The 17684-nt window shown below is 50.1% G+C and overlaps 1 protein-coding gene across 13 annotated transcripts in view; it reads right to left on the reverse strand.

The window, feature by feature from the left end:
• Positions 1-60: 60 nt before the first annotated feature.
• Positions 61-17684, reverse strand: part of bltp1 (bridge-like lipid transfer protein family member 1) — a 32588-nt gene continuing 14964 nt past the window's right edge. For 3 of the 13 annotated variants that reach the window (XM_085932824.1, XM_085932823.1, XM_085932819.1), the window contains 44 exons: positions 17465-17640; positions 16692-17253; positions 16064-16262; positions 15633-15893; positions 15460-15553; positions 14374-14580; positions 13959-14194; positions 13646-13890; positions 13443-13548; positions 12998-13095; positions 12696-12884; positions 12457-12625; positions 12127-12338; positions 11644-11727; positions 11094-11292; positions 10951-11010; positions 10573-10799; positions 10095-10271; positions 9556-9686; positions 9342-9465; positions 9100-9212; positions 8558-8648; positions 8174-8221; positions 6935-7206; positions 6618-6833; positions 6257-6437; positions 5999-6179; positions 5697-5858; positions 5474-5613; positions 5213-5408; positions 4943-5143; positions 4438-4614; positions 4176-4313; positions 3806-4048; positions 3581-3734; positions 3192-3349; positions 2824-3013; positions 2516-2733; positions 2185-2436; positions 1900-2103; positions 1531-1725; positions 1310-1444; positions 779-962; positions 61-704 (listed from right to left, as the gene is read on the reverse strand). In XM_085932824.1, coding sequence (XP_085788950.1) covers positions 488-704; positions 779-962; positions 1310-1444; positions 1531-1725; positions 1900-2103; positions 2185-2436; positions 2516-2733; positions 2824-3013; positions 3192-3349; positions 3581-3734; positions 3806-4048; positions 4176-4313; positions 4438-4614; positions 4943-5143; positions 5213-5408; positions 5474-5613; positions 5697-5858; positions 5999-6179; positions 6257-6437; positions 6618-6833; positions 6935-7206; positions 8174-8221; positions 8558-8648; positions 9100-9212; positions 9342-9465; positions 9556-9686; positions 10095-10271; positions 10573-10799; positions 10951-11010; positions 11094-11292; positions 11644-11727; positions 12127-12338; positions 12457-12625; positions 12696-12884; positions 12998-13095; positions 13443-13548; positions 13646-13890; positions 13959-14194; positions 14374-14580; positions 15460-15553; positions 15633-15893; positions 16064-16262; positions 16692-17253; positions 17465-17640 — 8022 coding nt within the window. In that variant the 3' untranslated portion in view covers positions 61-487. The remainder of the gene's footprint in view (positions 705-778; positions 963-1309; positions 1445-1530; positions 1726-1899; positions 2104-2184; positions 2437-2515; positions 2734-2823; positions 3014-3191; positions 3350-3580; positions 3735-3805; positions 4049-4175; positions 4314-4437; positions 4615-4942; positions 5144-5212; positions 5409-5473; positions 5614-5696; positions 5859-5998; positions 6180-6256; positions 6438-6617; positions 6834-6934; positions 7207-8173; positions 8222-8557; positions 8649-9099; positions 9213-9341; positions 9466-9555; positions 9687-10094; positions 10272-10572; positions 10800-10950; positions 11011-11093; positions 11293-11643; positions 11728-12126; positions 12339-12456; positions 12626-12695; positions 12885-12997; positions 13096-13442; positions 13549-13645; positions 13891-13958; positions 14195-14373; positions 14581-15459; positions 15554-15632; positions 15894-16063; positions 16263-16691; positions 17254-17464; positions 17641-17684) is intronic. The other 10 variants (XM_085932832.1, XM_085932827.1, XM_085932820.1 and 7 more) reach the window with 9 other exon arrangements.

A 17684-nucleotide genomic window follows, 5' to 3' on the forward strand; every position in this document is an offset into this window, starting at 1 on the left:
ACTTTCACAACCAACAGCGGAATTTGGATCCTTTCCACCATAAAATGCAGGGCACCGATATCAAATCCAGTGGCATTATTTTATTAAGTTAGGAAATCAACACATTTACCAAATGGAATTATATACACCCACTAAAAACAAAAACAAGCTTGAGCCATCAAGCTAATTTCCATGTCACATCCCCATTTCATTATAAAACTAATAATATCCTGATGTTCTTCTCACAGCTCATGCCCAAATCATCCAGTGCTCATTTGTTCACATCAAGGGAATACAACATGTAGTAAAGCATCATTTACCATGTGTTCCATGGGAAACAAAGAAAGAAAAGGCAATGTTTTAAGAAATCATTTCTCTTAAATACTGGAAAGCCTGGGGGTCAAGTGAGGTCATTAACAACATGTCACACTCCACTACGCAACTGCGCTTCAGTTCCAAAATTGGATCAACAGCCAGCCATGTCGAAGAAAAAGGCGCGTGCGTGCGCTCAGTGCTCCTCCTTCTCTCGTCCTTTCCTGTCCTTCTCGTCTTGCAGGGCCGTGCCCAGCTTCTTAATAAGAACAGACAGCACCTTGTCCAGCGGGTCCATCACGCCCCTCTGAAGCCATTTGGGAATGGTAGTCCGAGCGTGGTGGAAGCCCAGTTTTTGCAAGATGTAGTCCACTCCCACCGGGTCGATCTTGCGACCCGTCCAGGAAATGAGCCTGAAAGCAAAATCCATCGTGGGTCATTAAACAGGCGGTATGTAAAAGGAGATGCTACGTAAATGCCAGCTGACCTGAGAGTGGGCTCCAAGTGCCAGGTGTTGCACATAAACTCTCTCCAGTCCACCGTGGTGTAGTTGACGCCCTCCTCTGCTTCCTTGTCCGCGGCGGAGCCGTCGTCGTCGTCGTCGTCGTCGTGCGCGGCCGAGGGGCTCTTCCGGCCCGGCCGAGCCGCAAACATCCGTGGGGCGAAAAGTGCTGAAGACCAAGAATGTTGAAGAATTTTCTCAAAAAGCACGACAGCTCCATCAATCGGCAAACAGTAAACAGTCGGTAAACAGTTTCAATGCTGACAAAACACTGCAGTTAATTAGTAGAGATAATAGTTGGCTCCTCGGTGATAAATAGAAACGTAGACTATATTTTCCTCTTCATTGTAAGGGCACTGCCGCCGCCGCCGCCTTGACTCTCTCTCGCCAGGCATACGTCGGTGCTGCTGCTGCTGCCGCTGCTGCTTTCCTAATGACTCATTTCAGTGGGGAACAGCTTTTTTTCGATGCTATTAGCATTGCGGAGTGAGTTGCTGACCGGGTGACATAACCCACCTTTCTCTTTCTCTTTCAGGTAGGCCGACACCATGTCGTGAAGAAACATGATGAGCTCGGCATCCATGGTCACGCAAATGTGGTCTGTGAATTCTGTCACCACACTGCACTCCACCTTTGGTTTGCTGTCGGAATCTGCTTTCAAAAAAACAAAAGATTTTTCTCTCAGCAACGGGGCCAATATGACCTCAAGGAAGCGGATTTCGGAAAACGGACTCCACCTGACAGAGAAGGCTCGTCGGGATCTTGTACGTGGATGGACTTGAAGTCCAGTTGCATTCTGGGAAGGGCAAAGATGGTCTCAGTCTCGTGGTTGTAGCTGGAGTTGCTGCGGAAGCTGCTGAGCAGACTGGAGCTCTTGGCGACGGCTCCGCTCTCCGGGTTGTTGGCTTCCACGTTCCTCAGCAAGTTCAACTCTGAAGTGAGCGATAAAAAGAAAGCTTGAGGTCAAACCTTTCTTTTCTTGACACGATCTCAGCTACTTTGCATTGTAGAAAGTGAAAGTCACTCAAAAAGGAGTCATCCCTCCAGCCTTGTTCACCGAGTTCAAACTTGCCAATGTTCAATGAGCGACCGAAGACAAACTTCACCTTCATTCCTCATGGCAGTCACATAGTTGAACCATTCTTTAACGGTGGCAACGCCGTGCGGAGGGTTTTCGTGGCGCCGCCGGGTTATTTTGGTAATGGTGGCCATCGGGCTTTCCAGGGCACCGCACGGTTTGGTCACCATTGTGTTGTGACCCAGATGGAAGTCCAGCGTCTGCACAATGTATGTGGAATCATCTTTGGAACCTGTGTCAGAAAGCGCCACCGTTACAGCGCCGCGCGGGCGGCACCTTGAGAATAAGAAGAGGTCGCCGGCTCGCTGCTCACCATCTTCCAGTATTTTCTGCGCTTCGGTCCAGAAAGCGATATTGGGCTCTTCCAGGTGGAAGAGAGCCCACGACTTGGAGCGAAAGTTGGGCCCGTGGAAGCAGGCCAGGGTCATGTGATTGCCATGGAGGCTCATTGAGCCGCCCAACTGCACGGCGTCTTCAGGCAGAGGCATCTGGAAGAGGGATATGTGGCAACCCGCGATGACCTTCAGCACGCCGGGCCAGTGACGGTGATGCGCCGCATCCATGTCTGAAAGACACGGGCATTCATTCCTTTGGGATTTTTGCCTTCTGCTGGATTCGGGCGGGCCGACGACGACGAGACTCACACAGCTCCGCTGCTCCTTTCTCGGCATTGATGACGGGGGTTCTCGGAGGCAGGTAGGGCCCGGGCCCCCACGTGGACAGCGCTCGCTTGCTGGTGTCAAATTGCTGAGTGAAAAACTCCTGCAGCTTCATGCCGATCTTAATCAGGTCCGGCGTGGTGGATCGTGAAATGATCACCTGGAAAATGTCCCACTGCAAGTCTCCGTGGACAAAGATCTCGCTGGAAGCGAGGGAGCTTTGGTCAGTTACAAAGGTGGAGTGCGTCGCGTCGCGTGCGTGCGTGCGTGCGCTAGCTGATTCTTGGTCCCACCTTTTCTCAGATATGCTGGAATCCACAGTGCACAGGTTGACTTTCCACTCATCTTGGAGCTGCAGGTCAGCATTACTAAAAACCCCCATCAGGATGCTGGAGCCCATGTAATCCACCCGCGCCTCGGTGGAGCCCATGGTGATCTGGATCTTATGGCTGGGTTGCTGGTTCGGGTGCTCGGAGATGTGCGCTAGGGAAAACATTCCAACGATGAATTTCGATTGCAGAAGACCTTAGGTTTATGATGATGTGCTATTTGTCGCTTGCTACCACGGGGAGCCGGCTACTCAGCTAGCCGTCCGGCCATATTTCCCGCCGCTAGGGTTTGTGATTCAATGCACCGAGGGCTGTTCAAAAGCTTTACTTACAGACCATCTCTAGGGTGTTGACGTCAATGTTGCCACCCACCACGCCACCCTTGGAGTCCAGCTTGGAGCGCCCCAGGCCGACAGACATGCTGATCTCTCGGTCGCGGTTGCTACCCACGGACAGCCGGCCTTGGCTCTTTAGACCGCTGGTCGTCCACCTGCAAGGGAAATAATGAAACAGAAATGACTTTCAGGGTGAGAAATGCACAGGTCAGTCGAAAGAAAAAAGGTCAGCGCGGCGCTAGCGATGAGCCGCGACACTTGAACACGCCTCGGCACGCTCTCGGGTAGATACGGTTGAAAAGCAAAAGTCCTGCTGCTTCCTGTTAAATCGTTGACTTGACGTTGCTGTGTGTGTGTGTGTGTGTCTTCACTTCATGATTACTTACGTGTTATTTCCCATCACGTTGCTCATGTTCATTTGGACCGTGAGCTGTTTCAAGTTGATGGCAAACACCACCAGTGTCTCCCACGGCGCCCCCTGTTGGCCCGCTGCCTTCCCATTTTTACCAAACGAGGGAGTGGATGTTTTTGTCACCGAATCTGTCAAAAGAGAAGAGACGCTTGTGGCTACTGCTCAGAATTCCTTTTCAAAGTCGGGCGTGCGAGCTCACCTCTTCTCGGCGCAGACGAATCTGACACGCTTCTGGTTCGGCCGGGCGCGGGGGACTTGAGGTGGCCGAGAGCACCCGGGGACACGTTGCTTCCCGCGCTGTGCTCGGAGAACACGTTGGGAGAATGAGGAATGTGTGTCCCGCTGCTGCCATCCCAAGTCCTCCAGTAGGCTTTGCGGCTGGACTCGGGAGACAGATGCTGAGCCGTGATTTCCGACGAGTCAGGGGTGGCGGGGCCAGAGGCTGAAGGGAACACAGAAAAGGTCCAAATGTGGCAAATGAAGAACAACTTCGAAGAACAACTTCGAAGAACAACTTCGAAGAACAGCTTCAACACATGGTCAACAGCGGCACAAAGCAGAGCAGCTACCTGGCAAGTTGATGGTCTGGTCTCCAAGGAAGAGGCGTCTGGCTATACTTCGGCGGTACCAGGCCCTCGGGAAGGCCAGAATCTCACTCAATCGTCTCATGTCGTACTTGAAGGAAGCCGAGCCGATGTCACAAACGGCTAAAGGGAAAACAGAGAGATGAGTCTTTCTGCTCGGCGCGATGGGACCGGCCGGGCACAGCAAAAGCACAAGATGAAAAACAAAGGAAGATGATTCGATTGTAAGAGCCCACCCACGAGGTACCTGAGATATTGATGAGAGTGGTGTCCATTTTACCACCTTTGCCAGGAATGAAGCTTTCAAGAAATGTGGGGCCTCCTGTGCGCCTCATCCTGGATAAGCTGACTTTAACAAACTCCAGGTTGATGCTCAAAGAGTCCTTTCTTCCGGTCACAGATGCCGGCTCCTCGTCCACTGTACCTTCAGGGCACAATCAGTGAAATTTCAACTGCTACCCAGCCGGATCTCATTCGGCAGAGAAAATCCCCATGAACTTTGTCTAACTCGACAGTAAGGAAGGTGAACTTCTTGATGGCACGTAATCGGGCTTCTTTCAAATCAATCCAGAGATTTCCCCCCTGCTCCCTTCTTTAACAGGCAGCGTGCCAGCACTTGAATTCCAGTCACACGCTAATTCAACGGCTCGCTCGGTCCGACTCCTCTCACCAAACAACGCTGCCGTTACTAGCAATACTATGATTAAGAGCATCCTTCTTCCAAAGATGACGACTGTCAACGTGATCAATACCTAATGGGCTTGGACCCGGGGGCAGGCCTGTGACAGCAGATTTCTGCTTTCCAGCGCCATAGGGGTGGAACACGTAGAGCGAGAAGTCCGACATGCAGGCGGTGAAGCTGAGACCCGACGAGTTACTCGGGCCCCCGGTGAGGTCGGACTGGCTACTGCTGTGGCGGCTTCTGCCCAGAGGGCTCCCCAGTAACGGAGAGGCTAGAGGTGGAAAGAGCGCACAAATAAGTCGGCCCGTTTGGAAGTAGCACTCCGGTCAAAATGTCGCACCTTTGCTCGGAGGCACTTTGGGAAGGTGCTGCCCCGGTGGAGTGGAGGAGGGTGGCTGCGAGCCATCGTTCGGATGGGCCCCCGTCGGGGTCTCTAATTCGCCACGGTTCGAAGAGAAGACCAGGTCCAACGATGGCAGTTTGAGCATACATTCAACTCGGGACATGGGCAGGCAGCTGAAGCGGATCTGAGAAGGCTGAAAAGACAAACAGTGAATAGGACAGAAACACATTTTGGATTGGGGGGGGGGCAACGGAATACCTGAACTCTGACATAGACCACCACATCGACAGGAAAAGAAGTATACGCCGACGTGGAAGAAGAAACCAGGGAAGTGGCCGATTCCTCCAGTGGTTCCACCGTTTCGAATGGACCCATGTCCTCTTCCTGGGCAGCCACAGCTGAAGCGGCAGAGCACAAAGACCCTCATCCCATCCGTCCCACACGAGAGAGTCGCTCGCGGCAAGCCGACGACCGAGCCCACCTGCGTAGCTTCGCTCCACCGGAGTGATGGGAATGGTTTCTAAGGCTTTCTCCAAGAAATCAAGAAGACAAGGGCTGATGACCATTTCCTCCGGCAAAGTCTGGAGGGCCACCCAGGCGTACAGCTTGGCCGTTTTCACCCCTCCGCTCCCTTTACCTTTGGCTACACACACACACAATGAAAAGTCAGCGGTTGGTCGACCGGAGAAACGTGGCATCTTTCTTTGAGAGAAGTGCACGCAGCTTGACAGAATGGTGTCGGTGGCTAGGGCATGCAAGTAAGAATGAGGGAACTTTCTGTACCTGATGGGAAAGGTGGGAGCGGGGGAGGTAGGAGCGAGTTAGTCTGGCTTTGGACCGCATTGGGAGGACCGTTATCTTTCATACCATACAGCTTGGACTCTTTGGAGAGCGAGCGCGAGAGCGAGGTTCCGCGCGAGGCGCTAGGGGATTCCGTCTTCAGGGTCTTGGAGTTATAGTGCAACTGGAAAAAGGGAGACTTCATCATTCACAATGTCAAATCTATTCCAAACATTTGGAATCGCCCGGGGAGAATCGGACCTTTACGTCCACTCCCGGAATGTAGAAAACGGTGGTCTCCAGGTCATTGGATTTGGTCTGCAGTGAAGAGGGACATTTTTTCCCAGCCAGAAGATGGCTCGTAGATGTGTAGGCGGGCTGCAATTTTTTCTTTTTGGGAGGAGACTCTTGGTCGAGACTCCTGAGGCTGCGATCGCAACTCCTACAAAAGCCGCAGAAAGAGAGGAGAGAAAAAAAAAAAAGGATGGAACTTCATTTTTTGAAAGGAATTTCAATCTAAATGTTGTTGTTTTTTAAATCCAAGGAGACCGAGTGGAAAAACAACAACAACAACAACAACAACAACAACGACGACGACAAGGCATGATGACTTTGACTGCACCTCCTGAATGAAATTTCTTCATGCTCAGCCTGCTGAGTGCTCTGGTGAAGAACACATTTGCCGCTGTCTATTTCCACACGGACATCCAGTTCAAAGTCGATGTTTCTTTCTGTCGTTGCGCCGCCGAAGCTCCGATTGGCGGGTGTGCTCGGCCAACGTTCGCTGAACAACTGACTCACGGCGGAAAAACCTGACGATCTCTTGTGAGAGGCTTGGCTAAAGGGAAAGAAGCACAAATGATAAATCAATATTCTATCGGTATGCTATTCACACAAGTTGAGATGCTAAACGCTATCCCAAATGAGGAAGCTACGTACAAAGGTCTTCGGTAGCTCGGGGGCCTCTCGCGTTCAAAGTCGTCGTCCTTTTCCGAGTCTTCGGAGGAAGACGAGGACAGCTCATCTCGGTGCACGTCATCGTGCTGGAAGGGAATTTGCGGTGAGAGAACAGCAGGGGTGCAAGGAGCGCTGAAAACGGAGCTGTGGTCTCCGATGATGGATGAAGAATGAAGATGGTGGCGATCGTGAGGATGGGATGATGGCTCGTCAGTGGTGACTGACAACAGGTCCAGCTCGGACTCCTCGGGAAACTTCGCACAAGATCACAAAGTCAGACTCACAAAGCGTTTGCTACTTGCACGCGTTAAGTGCCGCGATGCGCACGAGTCATCATTGCCTTTGATCGGTGAGCCGCCAACTAGCAAAAGTACCCAAAGACAGAACCGACACGACCGTCCTGCAAATGTTCTCGGAGGTTATACGCTGAAATTGCCCAGACAGGAGATAACGATGGCATTGGAGAAAAGGCAAAAGAATGGAGGATAGATGGATGGATGGATGCATTATGGAGGGGGGGGGAAATAGCACAAGGAAGTGCCCGAGCCACAGCGCACCACTGTCAGTGCGTGAACGTGCCACACGCAGAAAGTAAAATGACTTACTGAAATACTGTAAACCTCTTCAAGGCACAACACAGAAGGTTAAATAATACTCCAGTATTTAAGGAAGAATGTCAGCAGCTTTTGCCCAGGCCAGGCCGGTAACTGTGATGCAGCTGGCACCGGTCTAAACGTTTGCTATGTTGCAATATTTCCGTCTGTAGTAGTGGTTGGTTTAAGTGCTGACCATGCAGAATCATTGTCAGAAATCAGCCATTTATTAGTTTGCAGCAATGCCAGTTAGGATCTTCCAAGACAGGATGACAATACATGATGGCCACTTCATACATTTCTTTTTTTTAGACTTTATCCACGTATAGCCTGCTGCGCACGGACTGCAGCACTGGGATTATCATTTGATTCATGAATCGATAAAAAGAAACAAAGTATGCAAATCCGCTCATACTGTTGTTCAAACATAACAATGCTGCTTAGCTTAAGTCCATTGTGATTGCTGAAGCCACTATTTCATCATCCTGTTTGGATTTGAAAAATCCCGACCGCATCACTAAGATCGTCGCAGAAGAAAGGTAGGGGGGAAAACCAAAGTATGTATTTTGCTATTCGGTGAGGATCATTATTTGTTAAGAAAAAGAAGTCATTTTTTGAAAAAGTATACCTTGAATACATCTCCTGGACTGAGAGGTGCAATCGCAGACTCCAAAGCCTGATTATTCATATTAAATTGAACAAAAACATTAAAAAGAAAGAAAGTCTTCCAAAATTTTGGAGAAATATGTTCAACTATGCAAATGGAGGACAACCTAGGTCATGAGCGCGTACGCCCCAATGTCATTTCATCTTTTCCGTGAACTCGCTGCTGAACGTGTCATAATTCTGCGCTCAACCAATTGCGTATGAATGTTTAGCTTTTCTGTTTGGCTGGCCCTGACGTATTTAATCGTTTGAATGACTATCAGATTTCCTGAGAAACACTTTGACACAACGTTTGTCATTTGAAAACAAAGATAATATGTGTAGAATGGACAAAATGTGCCATTACCGTGTCTTGGATGTTGAAAGTGACCCGCGGTCCAGGAGAGGAGGCATCCACACGCACATCAGGGAAGTCATCCACGTCTCCTATCCTGGAACTCAAGACATTGTGACATTGACAATATTATGTTTGGCTCAGTGTATGCAATTTGGCGTGCACAATGTGTATACTTGGCATCTTGAAATACCACTAGGAGGTGGGTTGGGCGCCGCCGGCACATGAGCCGCAAAGCGTGGCGTGCCTCACGGGGATGCGCTGTGTCACTTCTTGAAATTTTAATTCCAAAGAAGTCAACATCAAAATGTCATGCTGGCCAAGGGAGGGAGGAGGCTACGTTCAGATCTTGCTGGCGGTGCCAAATGGCCTCTAATCTACTGTGCGTCTGTGGTGCGTGCCACTACAGCCAAGGCAGAGTTACTACTTCTGGGCCACCAAAATAATAAGAGTCATATGAGATGGCCATTTATATCATCCTAGAGATGCCTATCATAAACTTTGCAAGCTAACGATAGCTATTTCACGCCATTCTTCAAAGACTTATGGATTACCTCTGTCTGTCCATCCTTTTTAGAGGCGGTCGACCCGCCGCTGCCGAGATGCTTTTGGAACGGTTGTAGCTCGGTTTGTAGCCAAGACCCCACTTATCCTTGAGAGAGGCGGCCTTAAGGGAGGGGGCAAAAACAAAAAAAAACAACCCGTCACAACCAGTTCTGTCCAAACGAGACAGACTCGCACAATGTGAATTTGTCGTCATTGGGCTGCGGAGGAAGGACGGAGACGGAGAGCTCACCCTCATACTGGAGCGCCGCAGCTTCTTTCTGACATCTCTCCTGATGTCATTGACGGCCACAGACTCCAGCTGTTGATAGCGCTGAATTTCCTGGTTGATGGTGCCCTCACTTGCTCCCAATTTCCTGTGGATGCAGAGAGTGACAACGTCACTGAAGCTCTTTGGCACACTACTCGAGGCTGCTCTCGACCAAATGTCCAAGCGGGACGCCTACTTGAGGTCATCGATGACTTTGGCCTGTTCGTTCAGCTCTCTGATGTCCACCACCCTCTTGGTAAACTTTCGGACTCGCGCGTCGTTGGCCTGGTTTCCCGTGACCGTCTGCCTTCTGGGATCAACTGCCTCCTGGTGGAAGAATGGAATGGAATGGAATGTCAAGCTTGATAATGGCAGCAATCCCAAGCACAAATCTCTTTTGAATTCAAGTCCAGTTTGTGCCCAGAAGGTGCTTCAAACGTGTGATTATTGTTTGTTGTTAGTCTTGGCCCAATTCAAATCGGGGTTGATGAATTATTTTTTCTGGAATCCAATGAAAGAACCACCACCACCGTCACCACGCACACCCAAAGTGAAAGAGAGAAAAAGTGAAGAAACCTTCCCCCGATTGTCACATAGGCATATTTCATTTCAGCCAGATTGAACTCTCCATGCTAAGCAATGCTACTTTGAAGCGATTGCTCATTCCACCAGCCTCATTGTTCCGGCCATCAGCCCAAAGAAGACTTTCACACTCTTGGCTAGCCGGCTACATACGCAGGCCCAGGAGAGAGGTCTTTGGGGCCGGGCACCGTCCGCTCGAAGGCGGGGCGAGGGACACTTTAAGTAGTCGGCTGGGACAGATACACTCTGGGGTCTGGGACTCAGGCCCAGGATGTGGTTTACCAGACGTTTCTTTAAAGTCAGCCGTGGGCTGAATTGGCTCTCTGGACTCTGCGGGGACAAAGAAAGTTTTGCCCGACAAACGTATCGCTGAAAGAACGGATGAATGGTTTTTCACACGCACTGTACGGACGGAGGGACGGAGCCGGCGCAGGTCACGGCGAGCACGGCCTGGCCAACGCAGTCATCGCAATTGCGTTTCTGCGCGGCTGACTTTGCTACAACTGTTCAAAGTGGCGCCGTGCCACCTACCGCGAGCTTTACACGTACAAGAAGTACAGCGACCGCCGCACTTTGACTCGGCGTCGAACCTTACGCATATGGAAGCAACCCAAAGGAGATATTGACTGACCATGTGGATAGTGGGTGACATGGTGTCACCTTCATCTTCATCGGACAGGTCCGCCATGTTGACAGAGTTGAGGTCGGTGATGTCGTCGACGTCTTCTTCTCCCGTCATTGACGTCAGCGTGTTACCCAGGGCGTTGAGGCGCTTGCCGATATTGGGGTCCATGTGAACGTCGATGCCGCACATCTTCCAAAGCACATTCAGAGTCCAGGTACCGGCACTACTGCTCTCTGATTTGTTGGCGAGGAGAGAAAAGCAGAGGGCGGGCGAGGATGAAAATGAATGAAAAACCTGCAACCTTCTGTTTGCCCTTATTCTTCTTCATCAAGGAAAGTATCCTGCTGGGTGTGTGTGATCCTTATTTGATGGGGTACAACTTGCCAGCAGACGGTTGCCCCGTGGTCCTAGAACACACTTCGTAGGTGCCGTCGGGGACTATACCTGAGGATTCATCACAAACAAGGCGAGCGATTCAGAGAAGCAGCGTGGGCCGGCTTTCCTAGAAAATCCCTGTCATCACTCACAAGCGTTCATGACCAAATCGCCTCGGATCTCGGGCTTCCAGTCATCCCAAGTGGTCTCAAAACCCTCCGCAAAGCGGATGCAGAAATTCTTGAAGTGGCCTTTGCTAACCAGGGACTCCGAGGAGCAGGCGGTGATCAGCGTGCTCTCGATAGTCAAGACCAATGCCGAGCTGGTGTCCAGATCGATGCTGTGGTTGGCCTGGCAAAGAAAGAAAGCGAGGCAAATGATTTGAGGAGTTCAGAGCAGGCATTCAGATCAGAATTTGAATTCAGGATGAGTCCACCAGAAAATGAGCTAAGCATTCAAATGGAATCCTAATTAGCATACCATCTTTTTTCAAGTAGCAATGAAAGCCCCACCCCCGAGACACCGCCTCCACTCTTAGTTAGGACTCATTTGGAGTCCTGTGGTTAATTTTTACCCAGAAAATAGAACTCTAGAGAACACTGCAATGGAGGATTAAAACAAGGTGTGTTGAGCACAGTTAGCCAGCCTCTGTCCCTCAGCAACCCAACACAAGCAATAGAGTATGTACACATGGCAGGTTACTTTTCGGGCATTTTTATTCTGGGCTTTTGATGTGCAGGGCCCAGATTCAGAGTTTGTGCCTTCCGCAGTGGTTGCTTGTCCTTTCTATGGAAATAATTAATGACATATACATATAATTGTATAGACACGCACGCACGCACAGGCATCTACTTTTAGACATGCAAACAAAGCCCAATTCCAATGAAGTGGCCATATGATATGATAATTCTTTGCAACCTATATTCATTCATTGTATATTGCAAAAGACCCATTTGGAACATCGCACGGGTCAACACAATCGGGAATGTTACGGTTGGGTATCAGTCAAAGGCTCATTTGTTCACAAGCGACGGTGGAGAGACGTTCACCGGAACATTTGTCAACGCTACGTTTGCAAGGAATTCAGCTATCTCATAGTCTGTAGATAAGATTCAGGGAGACCTGCACGACATTTGAATTGGGGTTTGTATAGAGTGTCCCAAAATATGCCGGCCGTGCCATTACCTGGGATGCGCCGGTGATGGGCAGGCAGATGCCAAGGTCATTGACCGTCAGTTGAAGGAAGAGAGTGCTGAAGGCTTGGGCTGATGTCTGTTGGATACCCGGCAGCTTGTCCACCACCTCTTTTGTGGCCACGTGAATGTCCTTGTTGAGCGCCAAGCGCTGTTCGTTCCAGTTGTCGTACGCCGCCTTGTAATTCAGCCAGAATAGCACAGCTGCGGGAGGACAGACACACATTATAGCGACAATTTGGACAAAGTTGGCAAAGTTCAGAGGCTCAAACATGCAAACCATCCAATCTTTTGAGAGACAAACATCTGGCGGTAAACTGACCTCTGTCAAATGCCACAGGTTGGGCGAAAACAATCGGCCTGTTGAGTGTGATGAGAACAGCCTCCTTGTCAGACGAGCCACTGATCTCCTCCTGGAGAGCGTTTCGCAGGCCAATCCGGGTCCGAAAGTATGCTACCTGGTGGAAGTCTGAGCCTGCCTCTTCATAGACCTGTTCCAGGAAAAGTGGCTTAACAAAAAAAAAAAAAAAACAAACAAAAAAAAATGACTGTTGTTTGTACCTGGTGCTTGACAATTTGTCCAAGGGCCAAGTGTAGGTCAACTTGACATTTGCCAAAAAGTTTCAGATAACTGCTGCTGCCACCAGGCTGAGCCTTACACTGGATCCTGTTGGACAGCTCCAACTCAATCAAGCCGGTCTCAAAACGGACAGCCCTCATTGAAGGGGTGGTGGCGGTCATTTGGATTCCCTGTGAAAACAAGCCCTCTCTCTGCTTGAAAGGCATTTTTATCATTGACTGTTTTCAATGATACCTTGTGCTTGTGTCATCATACAGACAAGTGGATATTGCGTGCAAAGTACCTTGAACATGAGGCTCAGCGAATAGAGCAGGATTTTGGGCTTGTCTGCATCCGTCGAGTTGTCGTGCTCATTCCACAGCGGGATGGGTTGTTCCACCCCTGCCGCAATCAACACACGCGTGATGCCCGACGAGTCGACGTGACAAATTTGGGCTCAGCGACGACATGTCAGTATTTTAAGCAAGGTTGTGGAGTGAAAGGCAAGCTTTGTGACGCCTTGATATTTTGTCAAAACTATGCTTGCAGAGTGGGAAGCATAGCTGGAGCCCACTACTGCTGGAAGTAGAATAACCTACGTTTACAGGAACGTGAGCCTTTACAGCAACCATCACAAGCAAGCCAGCCAGCCAGCCAGCCAGCCAGCCAGCCAGCCAGCCAGCCAGCCAGCCAGCCAGCCAGCCAGCCAGCCAGCCAGCTTTATGTCAGTTCAACAAATTTGTCATCACCTGAGACCTTCTGGATGACCTCATTGACCTCCTTCATGAAAACCTTCTGCAGGAAAACCAGGTGGTTTAACAGATCAGTGGTCAGGTTGTGTTCAAAAGAGCCAATCTGAGAGAGAGAGAGAGAGAGGAGGAAAGCCAGTGAGCGAGCCGTCAACCCAGCTCATTCATTAATCTTCACAGGAATGAGACAAGTCCTATCCCACCTCTGCCACACAGCGCAGGTAGTTGCCTTGGAGATAGTTGCCTTGCTTTGCAGGGAAGTCATCGGCGCCCCAACCCTGATCGGAATGACTCTCGTGGTCCTCCATGATGTACTCTCCGGACATGGTAACGGGTGGCAGGGTGAGGCTCGCCGATGGTGGCATGGTGGACATGTCCACAGGAGACACTTTTGATTGAAAGCATAGCTTGTGGTTTGGCAACTCAAAGGTGAAGCTGGTTTGAGCCCCTGCAACATCAACAAATATCCCTTCTTGATTTTCAAATCAATGTTACGGATGTGTTTTGCCTACGCACCTGTCATGCCGTGGCTTTTCATGCGACCCATTTTGTACTCGGCTTTCAGCGAGGGGAGCAGGGCGGCGCCGATGGTGATGCCATCCATCATGGCGCTGAACTTGAGCACGATGGGCTTCTTTTCGAGGCCTTCGGGAAGCTGGGGAAATTCGTTGGCCTCGACGGGCGTCTGATTGATGCTGGACCCTTTGTCGGAGGGTTGCGGGGTGGGCGTGTCCTCCCTATTGGGAGGTTGGCTGGAGAGGAAGAAGAAACGTTCAGTCAGTCCATCAAAAGTAGCTCGTCCTAATTCACGTTACAAGAATGTAGTGAATACGATGACAAACCCAATGCAGTGGGAGAAGACGTGTGTGCATTTCGGGGTAGTGTGCAATATTCGGCGTATTTTTGGGAAGCGGAGGAAAGCTCGACGTACGCGTTAGACGGCTGTCGGATCAGGTCAGAGATCTGTTTGGACAGCTGATGGGAGCTGCGGACCATCATGCTGTGTAAAGTGGCTGGGTGCTGGGGGATGTTGATCATGACGGCTCCCACTTTGAAGACAGCCGCATTATTGGTTTTCAGTCCACGCTGGGCGCTGTACAAGGCCTGAGACTTGGCGATGTTGCACTTAACCACAGTTCTGCAAGAAGGGAGACAAAGGATTCACACGTGATCTGCTGCAGCTGACGCCAAGATAGATATGAGCGTATGGACGACGACAAAAGGATTCATCGTGCAGATTGAGGACGGTCTGACAACGGATAACCTAAAATATTTGAGAGATTTCCGAGAATTACCCGTGCGTCGACGTGTGAGAACGGCGACGGCCTAATTAAACTAGAGAGCCATCGTGAGGTGGCTCCACTTTGAAAAGATGGATGGCTATTGCTTCCGAGATTGTTTTTGAGTAGGCTAATTGGAAACCAAGTAACATCATGCACCCATCATCCCCCTCCCCTTAACGTTTCTAAGCTTTTCTCAGGCACTCAAATGAAACGTCATTTTCACTGTCGGTCAGACATCGATGAAGCGATAATCACATACTGCTTCTGACTCCATACGGCAAGAGGAAAGAAAGAGGGATTGCAACGTCCATCTCTCGAGACCACTGAAATGTTTTCATGCACACGCGTGGAGTAGAGGTAACAAACAAATGATGGAGATGCTTTTGGATTTTGACGAAAAGATGACCCTAGAAAGCAGCGACAACATACAGAAACTCTTGTTTTGCCGTGCTGGTGGGAGATGTTGGGAAATCCTCCAGTCTATGCATGTAGTTGGGGGGAGAAAGCAACAACAAAAAAGGGAGAGCAGAGGAAAATGTAAACGAATTCTACAGCTTTAGTGTATCATGCTTTAAATGCTTCCTTTTGTTCTTTTAATGGATGTATTATTCATAGGGAAAGACAGAATACTTTGACTTGATCAAAAGAGGACAAAAATGGATATCATTCTCAGTTTTAGAGACAATTTAAAAAAAGAAGAAGAAGAAGAAAAAAGGGTATCTTTGTGAACGTACTGAATGTCAGGTGTTATGCCCTCCAGCAGTACAATGTTTACCCCTCCTATATGAGCTGAGGCACAGGTCTCAGTCATTTTCTGATGAAGGATGTCTAAAAGACACAAAGGCTAGTAAGTCATCAAGAATCGATTTTTCATTTGTTTTACATCAGGACATATTCAGCACATCACCTTTCATCTTCTCCTTGAGGGTAAAACTTCCATGGATCTTCTTGAGTTCTGCCTCCATGGTGAGTCCACCGATGTCAGCCTCCAGGTGGGTGCGGTTCACCATACCGATGCCAAACACGATGAGGGTGACGTGCTGGGGCTCGGAGCTCACCAGGCTACGCCGCCTGCAGCCAGCAGGAGGGGGCTTGCTGGGCGTGGGTTCCTGCTGTTCGTTCTCAAAGATCACGTTGCAGAGCGGCTCGGATGGCCGCCGCCCACCCTCTGCGGAACAGATGAAGGGGAGAAAACGATCGAGCCACAATCGCATTGAAGCACACCGGGGAATCATTCAGTTGTTGTCCTCCAGTAAGAAGATCAGCCCCCTACTGACAGACATCTATGATTGAAGAGTGAAATCATTCGGACCTACAATAATGAGTGCCGATACCCACCTGACAAGCAATTCTCAGCAGAACCTTTCTCCAAGATGCCTGTGGGATCTGAGATGAGCGAGTAGAAGTTGAGCAGCTTGTACATGTTCTGCCAACATTCCGCTGACGGCTCACTCTGCTCCGACACCGTGATGGAGTCAGAATCGTCCATCTGAATTGCGGTGTGGTCCGCCACATCGCGAGAGCCCTTTCTGGACACCTTACAAAGAGATTCAACGAGAGTAAACGCGTTTTACAATTGGGAAAAAAAAAAAAAAAAAAAGCTATCATCCTACGAAAGAATACATCGGAGTACAGTGCATGTGAAATGACCTCTGAAGATGTTGTATCATTTAAGACATTGTTGCTTTTCTGCTCTTCTAGCTCCACCTTGTGTTTGTGTGTGTAGACTCCATTTCTAGTTCAGACATTTACACTGATATTGAATGTCACTTTTGGACATTTCCAACTGGGTCAGTAGTGCCCAAATCTCGTCACCCACAGTATTTAGACTACATTGTCATCTCGTCAAGCGCGAGCCCTACTCGCTGGCGGAGAGCAAGAGCCCTTAACAAAGTAAGACAAAATATCAACGCGGACATGATTATTATTATCCTAGATGATCCAAAAAACAACAACAAATGGTCACCTTTGAGGTGCGCCGCTCTGAACGTCCAAGCGAACCACGTCCTCGGTGTTCCCTTCTTCCTAGCGTGTCCATGGCTGAGGGTGGTCCATTGAGTGGCAAGCCTCCAGCACCCCCCACCCCTCTCTTGCTCTTCAGGGTTTGCGTGGCGCCGCGCGCCGTCCCATTGATGCTGCCCCGCGAGCTGCGGCTAAAGTCCGACGACCTAAAGTGGCGGTAGGGTCGGGCCTTGAAGGTCGGCGTGGGCGAAGCGGAGCCCGCGGTGTAACGGTTTAGCTTAATGTCCGTCTGAGTGGCTTTGATGTCGTCGATCATGGTGCTGAACTGGTGAATGAGGCGCACTAGAGCCATGTCCACGCGTTGGCTAATGGCCTGGCAGGCTGTGGTGAAGTCACAGTGGAACGTGTTGTAGTGGCGGCGGCTGAGGTCGTGGAAGGACAGCGGGGCCGCGGTGGAGCCTTGCGGCGCGCTGCTCGACTTCTCCATAACAACGGCATTCAAGCTGAACGTCTCAATAAGAAGAGCTGGTTTGAACTCCAGCGGTGGCAGGTTCACCGTGCCTTGTCTAGAGGGAGGAGGAGTTGACACAAATGTTAAAGCTCTTGCGCAATTCTGCCTGGAATGTCGCCAGTCGCGATCGCCGTGTATTCAGAGTCTCGCTTTTGAAAAAAAGATTTAGCCGTCATGGCCGTGCGTCTGCCTGCCTGCCTGGCTGGCTGGCTGGCGAGGAGCAGGGAAAAGGGTTGGGCGTCAACCGTGAACAAGATGTACTTTACCTCCTGGATCTTTTGTTTTTGCGCTCTTTGGAGGTGTCCGAGTCAACAATGTCCGCTCTCAGACACTCCAGGTTCCCAGAAAAAGACAAATGTTCTCCGAAATACATCTTGTAGCTCAGCGGAGTGCTGTCTTGGGCTTGGATGCCAGTATAGTTCAGTAAAGGCTTGAAAACAACCTAAGATGGGAAAAGAGACCAGTGAAAGAGTAGAGTATAAGAAT

This window comes from Syngnathus leptorhynchus, chromosome 15 (genome assembly GCF_054491065.1).
Source record: "Syngnathus leptorhynchus isolate UIUO chromosome 15, UIUO_Slep, whole genome shotgun sequence".
Taxonomy (NCBI): Eukaryota; Metazoa; Chordata; class Actinopteri; order Syngnathiformes; family Syngnathidae; genus Syngnathus; species Syngnathus leptorhynchus.